The sequence below is a fragment of the Balaenoptera physalus genome (genome assembly GCF_965194825.1).
Source record: "Balaenoptera physalus genome assembly, chromosome: 7".
Lineage (NCBI taxonomy): Eukaryota > Metazoa > Chordata > Mammalia > Artiodactyla > Balaenopteridae > Balaenoptera > Balaenoptera physalus.
Genome location: NC_138886.1, coordinates 45,034,823 through 45,048,995, shown reverse-complemented (window position 1 = coordinate 45,048,995; position 14,173 = coordinate 45,034,823). Strand labels below are relative to the sequence as shown.

Sequence of the window (14,173 nt, the reverse complement as noted above, 5' to 3'; positions counted from 1 at the left end):
CTCACACAATGGAATATTATTCAGCAATACAAAGGAATGAAGTACTGATACATGCTATAACACATACCAGTACTTGAAAATGTTATGCTAAGTGAAAGAAATCAGTCACAAAGGCATACATATTGTATGAGTCTATTTACATAAAATGCCCAGAATAGGCAAATCTATAGAGGCAGAAAGTACATCAGTGGTTGCCTAGGGCTAGTGGAGAGGGAGGGATTAGGGATTAAGAGCTAAGGAGTGTGAGGGATGATGAGTAAGTTCTAAAATTGACTGTGGAGATGGATGCACAAATCTGTAAAGATAATAAAGTCATGAAATTGTATACTTTAAGCAGGTAAATTATATGATATGTGAATATATCTCAATAAACCCGCTAAAAAAATTTTAAGGGGGGAGTGGCACAGACAGAAAGAAAGAGAGAAAAGCCCAAAAATAAACCATAAATAATTTGGGTTTAACCATAGTAGAAAACGAAATACAGATATACTTCTGCCCACAGGCAGAAAGCAGGCCACAAATGTGTTTTGTTCAGTCCATAAAAGTGTTTTCAAAAATCTTTAAAGCAACTAGTAAAATGTAAAAACCCAGGGGTTTCACATTCAAGAAAGAGTCTATACATCTGCATTTTCCTCAACAAGGAAAGTTAAAAAAAAATAAAATTTAATTTAAAAATAAATAAATAAATAAATAACCAGAATCTGGCAATACTAGGCTTGCATTCCAACTTTGCAACAATCTGCTAAGGCCAAGGGTGGGCAGCCATTTTTAGACAGAGCTTACACTGACCAGTAAGCCTGAGTGCCCAGCAGGTCAGGTTTCCACTCTACTTTGAGTTTTTGAGTCGATTATCCATTGCTTTTATCAGATTGTCAAAGGAATCTCTAACTAAAAGCACATTCAGAGCCCTTAGAAAGAAGTGGCCGGCAAATAGTGGTCATTTGCTTTATAGATAAGGAAACCAACCTAACTTGCCCGAGGCCAGGAGAGTGCGCAATCAGCAGTAAAACTACTTTTTCTGACTCTTGGTTTCTTTCATTACTCTTCTGGCCTCCCTGCTGATATTTCTAGAGAGTCTACAATTACCATATCCTGTTCCTTTTTCGGCAGCAACTGAGGGAAATTAGTGAGAAAGGAAAGAACTTGCTAGACATTCCAAAATGGCATATGATTTTCAGGCTCTATGACCTTCTAATCACAAGCAAATTTTTCCTGGACTTAAATCTCTCTGGTTTGTGTGGGCAACCTGAGCGGTCCTCTTGGCCCATAGCCCAAGGAAGATAAAGAGAATGTTAAACTCTCAGGACAGGGAAAGACTCCCAAGAGTGTGTTTTCTCCAAGGTTACCAGTAGCCCTGCTACAGAAAGCACAAGTTCCTAATAAACAGGAATGGTTCTTCCCCTGGGCCAGGTGGTTTGCTCATGTCAAAAATGACTATTTACAAGAAGCTCCGAGTGCGCAATAGGCTAAGTGAGGAGAGAACTTTGGTTGCTCATAGTCATTCACCCCACTGGGCTTTGAGTCTGCCTGGAAAGAAATTCTATATGATGCCCACATATAGTTGGGAGAGGTGGAAGAATAAAGAACAACCCAATTCACCAGGCTGATCTCTCCAATCAAAACTCATAGCATATTTGCAATCCCGGGATATCTGACCCTTATCCGATCTTGGAGTGCTTCAAGATCCAGAGCCAGCAAATGGCAGAGGATCATTGCACATCAGGCCAGGTCTGGAAAGCAAATGCCAGCTGGGAAAATGCAGGAAAACCAGAGCTAGGGAAGGCACCTGTCTGTGCCATGGAGTAAAAGTCGTCTTTTCCAATCAAAACAGACCAAGAGGTTCTTGCAGAGGCACGTGCTTACAAAGCCTGAGAAAGAATGAAACCTCTAAGGCAAACAAAATGACCACTTCTCACTGCTCCCAATTGTGTAACTCTGAAATAGTCTCAAAGTTTATCTGTGCTATAAACAACTTAGGAACCTTTTCCCCAGAGATATGGAAATGCCAACACTCGTGGAAAAAGGAAAAGCAGCATTGGGCTGTCCCCAACAAGGGGACATGCTAAAGGTTCTGGTGCCAAGTCCATCAGAAGAGTTTCCAGGGCAGTGTATTGTTACCCACTCCCCAAGCCCTGGAAAAACCATGATTTCAGGCAAAAGCTGAACCCAGCTGAAAGCAGGTTCAATCATGAATTCAAAGTATAGGACATAGCCCACTGTGGAATTTGTGTCAAAATTTTCTTATTTTTTTTAAATTGTGGTAAAATACACATCATGTACAATTTACTATCTTAGCCATTTTATAGTGTGCGTTTTAGTATTACTAACTATATTTATATTTTTGTGCAATCAATCTCCAGAACTTTTTCATCTTGCAAAAATGGAACTTTATACCCATTAAACAACTTCTCATTTCCATGTCTGCTCAGGCTCTAGCAACCAACATTCTACTTTTTCTTTCTGTGCATTGAACTACTTTAGACACCTCATATAAATAGAACCATTCAATATTTGTCTTTTCATGACCAGCTATTTCACTTTGCATAATGTCCTCAAGGTTTATCCATGATGTTGCATGTAACAGGATTTCCTTCCTTTTTAAGGCTGAATAATATTCCATTGTATGTATATATCACATTTGTTTATTCATAAAATCTATTTCTATATCTCAGGGATATGATTCTGTTGCTCTGGTGGTACACAAGTTATGGAGTTCAATTTGTAATGGTCACGATTTTATACAGAGGAAGAGATAGACAGACAGACAGACTTGATTGAATGATGTTTGTACTCCAGGAGAGGAAAAACAAGCTAACTAAAGCTGCAGCTGAGCTCAATTCCATCATCTAGAATCATCTCACTATCCCTCTTTACCTCAAAAATAAAAGTTTTGTTAACTGTATATTCCCAGGTCCTGGGAACAGGACTTAGCATACAGTTGACACTCAGTAAATATTTGTTGGCTGAGTGAATCTAGAAGAGTGATTGCTCAGAAAATGCTATATGCTTGATCTTGATTGATCCAGCTCATCTGAACATATGAGCCAAGAAAGGATCAATATGTATTGACATATAAAGATGTCCAAGAACTATTTTTAAAGGAATCAGGTTGCATATCAATAAACAGTATAATTCCCTTTATGTAAAAGCAAATGCACAAATCAAAACAATAAATACATACGTATATAATAATATACCAAAATAATATGCTACAAACCCAACGGTTTGAGTACCTCTGGATTGAAGGGCAATGAGGACAAAGGATAGAAAGGGAACTTTCTGTTTGAATTTCTATTTGTAGTGTTTTAATTATTTACCAAAAGAACTTATTTTTGTATTGTCAGTGGAACTTTTTTAAGCAAAAAAAGTCTGGAAGGATAATATGTCATAAGAATACATTGATTCATTCTCATGACATATAGCACAGGTAACTCTGCTCAATGTTATGTGGCAGCCTGGATGGGAGCGGAGTTTGGGGGAGAATGGATACATGTATATGTATGGCTAAGTCGCTTTGCTGTGCACCTGAAACTATCACAACATTGTTAATCGGCAATACTTCAATATAAAATTAAAAAAAAATTTTTTTAAAGAATATGTTGATTCAGTTTACCTTACATGTACCCTTTCTCAGAGACCTACTGGAGAATGTGCTCCACCAAAACAATGGGAAATAATCAAGAAAGAAGAAGACATGGGATACAAGAAACAGGATCCAGCATAAGAGAGAGGCAAAGGGAATCTCCAAAATGATGGTAAAAAGAGAAGTAACAGCTGTGTATCCAACATCAAGGGCTACCATTCTGGACAGGCAAAGCAGGTCAAAGAGCAGTATTCAACAAGATAAAATTGACTGAAATAGCTGTTGCACTGGAAGATCTTGAGAGAAGATTTAGACAACTGGCAAAGAACCTGTGGTTAAATTAGTGAAAACTCCATAGAAAATTCTGCAAACACACACAGAAAGACAGCTCTAGGGGAAAACAATAGTAAGGAAGGGAAAGTAATCATGTAGTACATAATCCGGTTCTTAATAGTGGATAGGAAGGCATAGTAATGTTGACTGAACTAAATATTGACCTAAATAAAAATTATGAGTTAGCTACATTCTGAAGATAGATGGAAGGAACAGGAAGGATGCATGTGAGTGGCAGGTGAAGGAACTCAAAAGAAAGCTAAATACTCATATTCCACGCTGGAAAGTCAGTACATGATGACTAAACCTGAAAAATCAAGAGGGAGCAATATATGCATTATTTAGAGACACAGGGAAGTACCAGCCAGCTAAAAGAGATGAACATGACTGCTCTTTCTGAAAAGAAGAAAATGATAGAGGTTCTGCTGTTTTTAGTAATGAACCTTATGGAGTTATTTGTCTCTGAACTATGTGTATATACAAGTTCAGTCAAACTAAGAAGTAAAAAAGAGAAAAATCACAACTGAGACCCACATCACAATACCTTACCTAACCATGTTTTGTTTTTTTGTTTTTTGGTTTTTTAAACAGGAAAATAGTTGCTGTGTAGATTTCTGATGTGACACAAAGAAATAACAGTTACAGGTAGGATGGCCACTTTCGGTTCCAATACTGGATGATTCTACCAGAAGTGTGAAGGGAATCATTCTGAAAATGGTTGGGCTTTCCAGCCTATACGGAAAACCCATGATAAAAAACCCAGGGCGAAAGAAAAAGAGGCAAGACATATTTCAGGTCCAATATTTACCAAATGCTTGAGTTTTGTCATAGAAGTCCTGCCAAAAAAACTTAGCTATGATAGAGAATTGTAAATGGGCAAGATAAGACCAAAATTTGTGGCAAATCGCCAATATTCTGCCTGGGTCTTTCCCTCTCCTCTGGGGTACAATCAACTCAACATGTTATTCACACCCTTGTCTATTAAAGCAAGTTTAATACTTTCTGAGGGTACTAATCCCCAATTTTGGCCCCAAAAAGGAGGTTCCTGCTGGGTTCCATCTCAAATGATTTTCAACCCCCTGACCCCGTGGTGGTGGTGGTGAGGGATACCTAAGAAACAGCCAGATTCTCACCAAACCCAGGTGTCAGTCAGGCCAGAGTATCTAATGCTTTATCAGTTATGGAAGAATCCAAAGCAAATGAAAAATCAAACACCAAAATTTGTACACAGGGAAAAAGAAACTGAAGAACTCAGTTCCCACATTGGTAGTTAATAATGAACCACCCTCTCCCTAGGAACAAATGCTCAAAATCCTGTGTATGATATCCATATTCTTAGTGTTTTAAAGCACTTGCCTGGGTTCCAATCCTAACTCTGTTCTTCTCCCTCAGCTTCATTTTCCTTTCCTGTTAACCGGTGGGGTGGGATTGGGTGGGTGGTGATACTCAGATCTCATTGGATTATTGCCTGGATGAAATAATAACAACCAAACTTTTGCAATCTGCTAAATATGTTACGCATTATTCTAAGTGCATTGCATATACAGCATCTCATTTAATGTTCAAATTATAACTATTATCCCATTTTCCAGATGAGGAAGCCAAAGCACAGAGGTTCAGTAACTTGCTCAAGATGGTAGCTAGTGGTGGAGCAAGGAGGCTAATTCAGGTGATCTGGCTCCAAAGAAAGTACCAACAACCAGACCATGCCGAAATGCAAGAAATAAAATGTGCACCATAAATGGCACTTATTCACACACCACGTGTGCCAGTCCAAAAAATAGGTTAAGTGACAGGCAGTTTGAGGTTTGGCAGCCTTACAAGAGACCAAGGCATGACCAGGGCCTCCACTCCTCTCCCTAACTCCCCAAGCTCCCCAGAACTTCCCATCGCGCTTGGGACTTAAGGCTTCGTGGCGGCGAGTCCTGGTGGCTGGAGGTAGAGGGTGGAGCGGAGGCGGGGGAGGCGGGGGAAGGTGGTTGGGACGCCGGCGTTTACCTTGACCTGCACTCTCATCGCTCCGGGAGTCCGGGGCGCGGCGCGCGGGGACGCGCAGAGGCGCCCAGAGCGGCCTGGGCACTTCTCCCGCCGCCACCGAGAGCCGCGCCGACGTCCCGTCCCCTAGATCTCCGCCGCCCAGATGTGGCCCTCCGCTCCGGACCGAGCCTTCTCTCCTACCCGCAGCCGACTCACGCCACGTCCGGTCTCTTCCGCCACCGACCCGGAGCGGAACCACAGAGCTGCCTCCTCTCCCGGGACGTGTCCCCACCGCCCTAAGCAGAATCCCCCGCCCCGTTAGGTTTCCGCTCGGATACCACCTCCGCGCTGGCCCCATTCCAGCTCCGGCAACCGGGCTGTGGGGCGTGCCCTTAAGTGTCCTACGGTAGCCGAACCCTCAGATATGTTAATCAGACCCGTGTGGAGACCACAGGACTTGAGCGCAGGTATTTCGTAAATCCCAGCTATGCCAGATCCTAGTTAGATATCTTGTGGCTGGCCTCACCTAAAGCACCCAGGGCCCTGGGCTCAGATCTGGTAAACCGCCTAAGACGCTTTGCCCCGCCGGCTGGCAGCCCACCATACCTGTAAGCGCTCCTCCGCAGAGCGAGCTGTCATCCTGGACTTGCAGGCCCGCCGCCAAAGCCTTGTCTGAGCTTCTGACTTGTGGAGTCAGATCTGGGCTCCACCTCCGCACGCTGCCTTTTACAGCCCTACAGATTTGTCACAATATCTTTTGGCCTCAGTTACCTCCCGTGTAGAAAGGAGGTGATTCCGACCTTACCTGGATCAAAGAGTAGAGGAAGGGTCAAATGGGATTTTCATCATCATCACAGACGTATTTAATTGTACTGTTATTGTTGAGTCAGTGTGGTGCGGGGAGGACACAGGAGGTTTAACCTAACAACCAGCAGTTTACTACCTGGGAGTTACTGGGTGTTAGGTGACCCCTCTGGGCCTGGGTTTATCTACACAGTGGGAAGGATAGCGAATAAATCCCCTTTCCTCAGAGGCTATACTGAAATCCATAAAATACGATCAAAAGCTTTGTGATTTCTGTTATTTTCGGTGGGCTGCTCTGGCTAGTCGGTCTTGATTAAGGCTGTGGTCAGTTACTATGGGTGAATCCCAGTATGTTGGCAGAGGTGATGCTCACTTATTACAAGTGTTGTAATTAACAATGCTAGCCATTCATCCCTAACTGACTTCAAATTAGGACCACCTATCCTTTTAGTCCATTCTGGACTTCTGCCCAGTGAGCTCACATTTGCTGACACTTTTTTCAGCCTGATGTCTTAATGTGGTTTTAATTTTTCTTTGTTAGAAAACTTGAACATCTCATATATGTATTAACATTTTGTTGTTGTTTGTTTTTCTATTAATGCATTTAATCTCATTCTCCTTGACCCAGCTCCCTCAAAATGTTAATGATCTGTGAGCAATTAACAGATTCAGAAGCCCCCCTAAGGCAAGTAAGCACCTCTTGATTGGTGTTTCTCCATACATCTCCCCTGTTAGGTCTGTCACAGCACTAGAGACTGGGAGTTCTCAGAAATCTGCAGACCCACCAAGAAGACTAGACGTTTGGAACTCAAGATTCTTAAGAGTGTTGGTGCACTGTAATTACCAACTTCCAGTTTAAACTCTTTGGTAAATTTACATGTTAGGATGGTCATGTATTCTTTTCAGATCAAGCTTCAAGGCAGAGAGTCTAAAATATCAGGACAATTCCAGGGCTTAAGGTATCTGGTGTGCTAGTTTGCAAGCTGCCTTTGGTTCCCAGGCTGTATCAGAAACACCTGAGGCATTTGTTAAAAGTGCAGATTCCCTAGCCCCCACCCACCCCACCTAGACCATCTGTATCAGAATTTCTGGGGTGGGGCCCAGGAATCTGTATCTTTCACAGGCACTTCACACAACTTGAAAGCTTGCGTAAAAAAATCTCCTGGCCACAAATATACCTTTGCCAAGCGGCTAGCAATGAAATTTAAATTTTAGGGTGTTCATTAGTGGTCTAGGGTGGTTTAATTCAAGCCAACAAATATTTCCTGAACACAGACTGTTTGTCAGGCATCCTGCTGGGTGCTGGGAAAACAAAGATGAATACGACATTGTCCAGTCTGCAAGGAGTTTGAGTTTATAGAGGGAGGAGGGACAATCAAAAGTGAAACCGTACCTGGGGCACCATTGGTAACACTCATCAACATAAACAGATTTTCTCACTTGTTTGCCCTCCCTGATCCCTTTCTCCCTCTTCCCATTCTTTTCTACTATGTTTTCTTCTTTATCAGATCTTCGTTTTTACCCTGAACATTGTGAATGTTTTATTCCTGATCTAACATGGTTTTAAGACACTACTCTAACTTTTAAAGTCAACCTAATGATTTCAAAATGGAGGGAAACAGCTGATTTTTCAGCAGAGAAAAATGGGTATGAGAACATTTTTTTTTATATGTGAAGATCTTTTTTGTTTGTTTTTGTTTTTTGCTGTGTCGCATGGCTTGCAGGGTCTTAGTTCCCCAACCAGGGATTGAACCCATGCCCTCACAGTGAAAGCACATAGTCTTAACCACTGGACCAGCAGGTAATTCCCTATACATGAACATCTTGATGAGTCCCAGTTATTGGAGACTACTAAAGAATAGTTTCTAATATATGCACTCTTCTCCTAAAGAAAATTGTTAGAAGCTTGGATTTGGTTTTGGTTCATTTTCATTTATTTGGATAGGGCTGAGGGTTGTTGGGGGATTTGCACAGTAATACTTCCCAGCCTCTCTGGACAGCCCAGGGGGAGAAAAATGAGCAATAAATAACTCTATTTCTGGGACTTCCCTGGTGGTGCAGTGGTTAAGAATCCGCCTGCCAATGCAGGGGACATGGGTTCAAGCCCTGGTCCGGAAAGATCCCATATGCCGCAGAGCAACTAAGCCTATGCGCCACAACTACTGAGCCTGCACTCTAGAGCCTGCGTGCTACAGCTACTGAAGCCCCCGCACCTAGAGCCCGTGCTCCACAACAAGAGAAGCCACTGCAATGAGAATCCCATGCACCACAACAAAGAGTAGCCCCCACTTGCTGCAATTAGAGAAAGCCCACTCGCAGCAACGAAAACCCAATGCAGCCAAAAATAAATAAAATTTAAAAAAAAAGAAGTTACTAACTGCATAAAAAAAAAAAGCAGAAACAACTCTATTTCTTTGCACCAAGAAGAAAGAGTAGGGCTTCCCTGGTGGCGCAGTGGTTGAGAATCTGCCTGCCAAGGCAGGGGACACGGGTTCGAGCCCTGGTCTGGGAAGATCCCACATGCCGCAGAGCAACTAGGCCCATGAGCCACAACTACTGAGCCTGCGCGTCTGGAGCCGCAACAAGAGAGGCCGCGATAGTGAGAGGCCCGCGCACCGCGATGAAGAGTGGCCCCCGCTCGCCGCAACTAGAGAAAGCCCTCACACAGAAACGAAGACCCCACACAGCTAAAAATAATAAATAAATAAATTTATTAAAAAAAAAAAAAAAAGAAGAAAGAGTACCACGGGAAACTCTTGCCCAATGCATCATGGTATATTATTATCTCGTGTTCAGGGTTTTCACTGTGGGTGGCCACCACCACTTTCAGAAGCATAAAGGAAACAAAATAAATGCAGTGGCATTCTAAAGTGGGTAATGGAAACGATGATAAACCTAGAGGGCATTCCACAAGTGGGGGAAGTTTAAAGTTATGGGTTATTAATTTAAGATAAAGGTATACTGCCAGTAAGGAGGGATGAAATCCAGCCCTCCAATCCATTCCTGTGTGACTGTTTCTGTTTTCAGACCTTCCCATTCAAACCCAAGGTACTGAGTTTGAATTCCATCCATTCATTATCCTAAACTGCTACAAATCAAATTTCCTTTTGAAAGGTAGCAATATATTTTCTTATGCCTACTGAATAAATGTTTTTCTAATTCAGTGCTTCTATGGGAGTATGCTCCCAATTTGCTATGAAAATGGATCATTTATCCTATCACATAAGCAAAGATTAAAATATTCATGGTTGGCAAGGGGAGAAATAGGAACCCTCAAATACTTTTGGTAAGAGTTTAAAATGATATCCTTTTTGAAGGCATTTTAGCCATCTGGATTCAAGGCATAACCTTTCCCATCACAATTCCAGTCCTAGGACTTCATACTTCAGAGGTACACTAAGATATGTGTATAAGGATATACATAGTAGCACCCTTTGTAATGAAGGAAGATTGCCAATAATCCAAACAGCCATTAGCAGGTGCTTAAATAAATAAACTGGTGTGTGCATACCATAAAACACCATGCAGCTTTTAAAAGAATGAGTTAGATCTAAATGTACAGATATGGAAAAGGAAAACAGCAACTAGTAAAAGTAAGTATGATTCTATTTTTTAAAATTTATATGTGTAAGTTGGATTATTCACAGGAAAGTTCTAGAAGAATATATGCCAAACTGTTAACAAGAGAAGACATACTTATACTAAAAAACTATTCGTTGCTTATCTGAAATTCAAATTTAACTGGGAGTCTTATCACACAAGATTGTTACACAAGCCTACGCTGGTGGCTTCAGGTAGCTATGGGTGCTGATTGAAAGTGTGTATTACGAACATTGACACCGATCCTAGCCTCCTTTAGAACTGTGTCTTCACGTGCAACTTTGAATGATTCTTAAAGAGAGGAAAGGAGGAAGATGAAGACTGACTATAACAAAAATGCCAGGCACGCTGATAGATGGCATCATCTGAAGCTTCCTGAAAACAAACACAGCTGATACTATAACTGATTTACTGACCCTCTCATCCCAGCAGCATACCTCTTTGCAAGGTGATTTTGCAATAACCTCCCATGTCTCTTCTTCACACCATTAATCTGAGCTGGACTTCAGGCCAGTAAAATGTGGCCAAAGTGACATGGTTCAAGTTCCTGAGCCTAGGCCTCCAGTGGCCCTGCAGCTTCAGCCTTCACCCTATTGTAACACTGCCCTGAGAACACCATCCTGGAAGAAAGACCACTTGGAGAGACCAGCCAACCCTTAGAATCATGAGAAATAATGAACTGATGGTATTTTAAGCCACTAAATTTGGTGGTTACATGTTGTGCCACAATAGATAACTCAGTTTCTTTCCTCATTGTTTTCCTCATTTTTTTCTGCACAAAATCTCTGTGAGGTTTCACTGAGGGTCAGAAATCTTCATCGTGAATATCACCAGTCTTACATCACAGCTACATGTAAAAGAATGAAGTTAGAACACTCCCTAACACCATACACAAAAAAAAACTCAAAATGGATTAAATACCTAAATGTAAGCCCAGACACTATAAAACTCTTAGAGGAAAACTAGGCAGAACACTCTATGACATACATCACAGCAAGATCCTTTTTGACCCACCTCCTAGAGAAATGGAAATAAAAACAAAAATAAACAAATGGGACCTAATGAAACTTAAAAGCTTTTGCACAGCAAAGGAAACCATAAACAAGACAAAAAGACAACCCTCAGGATGGGAGAAAATTTTTGCAAATGAAGCAACTGACAAAGGATTAATCTCCAAAATTTACAAGGAGCTCATGCAGCTCAAGATCAAAAAAACAAACAACTCAAACCAAAAATGGGCAGAAGACCTAAATAGACATTTCTCCAGAGAATATATACAGATTGCCAACAAACACATGAAAGGATGCTCAACATCACTAATCATTAGAGAAATGCAAATCAAAACTACAATGAGTTACCACCTCACACCAGTCAGAATGGCCATCATCAAAAAATCTGCAAACAACAAATGCTGGAGAGGGTGTTGAGAAAAGGGAACCCTCTTGCACTGTTGATGGGAATGTAAATTGATAAGCCACTATGGAGAACAGTATGGAGGTTCCTTAAAAAACTAAAAACAGAACTACCATATGACCCAGCAATCCCACTACTGGGCATATACCCTGAGAAAACCATAATTCAAAAAGAGTCATGTACCACAATGTTCATTGCAGCTCTTTTTACAATAGCCAGGACATGGAAGCAACCTAAGTGTCCATCAACAGATGAATGGATAGAGAAGATGTGGCACATATATACAATGGAATATTACTCAGCCATTAAAAGAAACAAAATTGAATTATTTGTAGGGAGGTGGATGAACCTAGAGTCTGTCATACAGAGTGAAGTAAGTCAGAAAGAGAAAAACAAATACTGTATGCTAACACGTATATATGGAATCTAAAAAAAAAAAAATGGTTCTGAAGAAGCTGTGGGCAGGACAGGAACAAAGACACAGACGTAGAGAATGGACTTGAGGACACGGGGAGGGGGAAGAGTAAGCTGAGATGAAGTAAGAGAGTGGCATGGACATATATACACTACCACATGTAAAACAGATAGCTAGTGGGAAGCAATTACATAGCACAGGGAGATCAGCACGGTGCTTTGTGACCACCTAGAGGGGTGGGATAGGGAGGATGGGAGGGAGACGCAAGAGGGAGGAGATATGGGGATATATGTATATGTATAGCTGATTCACTTTGTTATAAAGCAGAAACTAACACACCATTGTAAAGCAATTATACTCGAATAAAGATGTTAAGAATATATATATATCACCAGTCTCACAGCTAATTAGGTGTGAAGCCAACAAAAATTTGAAAACAGATGTGTGTGGCTGTAAAAGTCCATTGTTTTCTGTACTCACACCTTGAACATAACGAGCATTCATTAAAAATTTAGTTGGATGACTGTCTGAATCAACTTGTTTTTTTGTTTTTGTTTTTGTTTTTGTTTTATTAATTAATTATTTATTTGGCTGTGCCGGGTCTTAGTTGTGGCACGCTGGATCTTTGTTGCCTCGTGCCAGCTCTTTTAGTCACAGCATGTGAACTCTTAGTTGCAGCATGCAGGATCTAGTTCCCTGACAAGGGATCAAACCCAGGCTTTGGAAGCCTGAAGTCTTAACCACTGGACCACCAGCAAAGTCCCAGAACTTGGTTTTTATTACTTGTATATATCAGAATTAAGAATATATTTATTGGGACTTCCCTGGTGGCGCAGTGGTTGAGACTCTGTGCTCCCAATGCAGGGGGCCTGGGTTCGATCCCTGGTGAAGGAACTAGATCCCACATGCATGCCACAACTAAGAGTTCGCATGCCACAACTAAGGAGCCTGTGTGCCACAACTAAAGGAGCCCGCCTGCCGCAACTAAGACCCAGAGCAAGCAAAAAAAAAAAAAAAGAATATATTTATTCAACAAGACATGTCTAATAGTAACAAATTTTTAACCCTTAGTCTTTTTCTCTTGATTAAATTACTTGAAAGGAAACAGTATTCGACCTATTATGTTCTCCCTAAAATGTGAACCACAATTGTTCATCCTTGGAACAAGTACTCTAGTAGCTTAGGAACTGTGTTTCTCCATTTCAGGTGAGAAATTGAGAGACAGAAAAAATAAATGACTTAACCAGAAGGAACCAACTAATTGAACCCTCCATACCTGACTCATTTATCTAATACTGTCTTTTTTATTTTTCTTAACTTTTTATTTTAAAAATTTTATTATTATTATTATTATTTTGGCCACACGGAGCGGCATGCGGAACTTCCCCCACCAGGGATCAAACCCATGACCCTGCAGTGGAAGCATGGAGCCTTAACCACTGGACCACCGGGGAAGTCCAACATTTTATTTTTAAATGAATATAGTACAGCCTCACAGAAAGTTGCAAAACTCATTTATAGAGTCCCTTGAACTAAAATGAGAGTCTTTTTAAGTAGTTTATTTTATTTATTTATTTAAATTTATTTATTTTTTGGCTGTGTTGGGTCTTCGTTGCTGCACACGGGTTTTCTCTTGTTGCAGCGAGTGAGGGCTACTCTTCGTTGCAGTGTGCGGGCTTCTCATTGCAGTGGCTTCTCTTGCTGTGGAGCACAGGCTCTAGGCACGCAGGCTTTCAGTAGTTGTGGTGCACGGGCTTTGTTGCTCTGTGGCATGTGGGATCTTCCCGCACCAGGGCTCGAACCCATGTCCCCTGCATTGGCAGGCAGATTCTTAACCACTGCGCCACCAGGGAAGTCCCTTTTTAAGTATTTTAAATTATATATTTCCTCCTGAAATATTCTTTACATTTTCAGTGTGAGCCATGAATAAAGGAGGGAAGAAATATTACTAATTAGTAATAAATGGGCACTCACTGTAGACTAGGCAATTTGATATATGCCTTATTTTTATTTAATACATTATTAACCACCATTTTATACAATCTGAG

The 14,173-nt window shown here is 41.2% G+C and overlaps 1 protein-coding gene across 4 annotated transcripts in view; it reads right to left on the bottom strand.

Annotated features, from left to right (window-relative positions):
• Positions 1-14,173, bottom strand: part of TRPM6 (transient receptor potential cation channel subfamily M member 6) — a 209,006-nt gene that overhangs the window by 132,670 nt on the left and 62,163 nt on the right. For 2 of the 4 annotated variants that reach the window (XM_082470799.1, XM_082470801.1), the window contains exons 4-5: positions 6,500-6,698; positions 5,273-5,384 (exon numbers count right to left, since the gene is read on the bottom strand). In XM_082470799.1, the coding sequence (XP_082326925.1) occupies positions 5,273-5,314 (42 nt within the window). In that variant the 5' untranslated portion in view covers positions 5,315-5,384; positions 6,500-6,698. The remainder of the gene's footprint in view (positions 1-5,272; positions 5,385-6,499; positions 6,699-14,173) is intronic. The other 2 variants (XM_082470798.1, XM_082470800.1) reach the window with 1 other exon arrangement.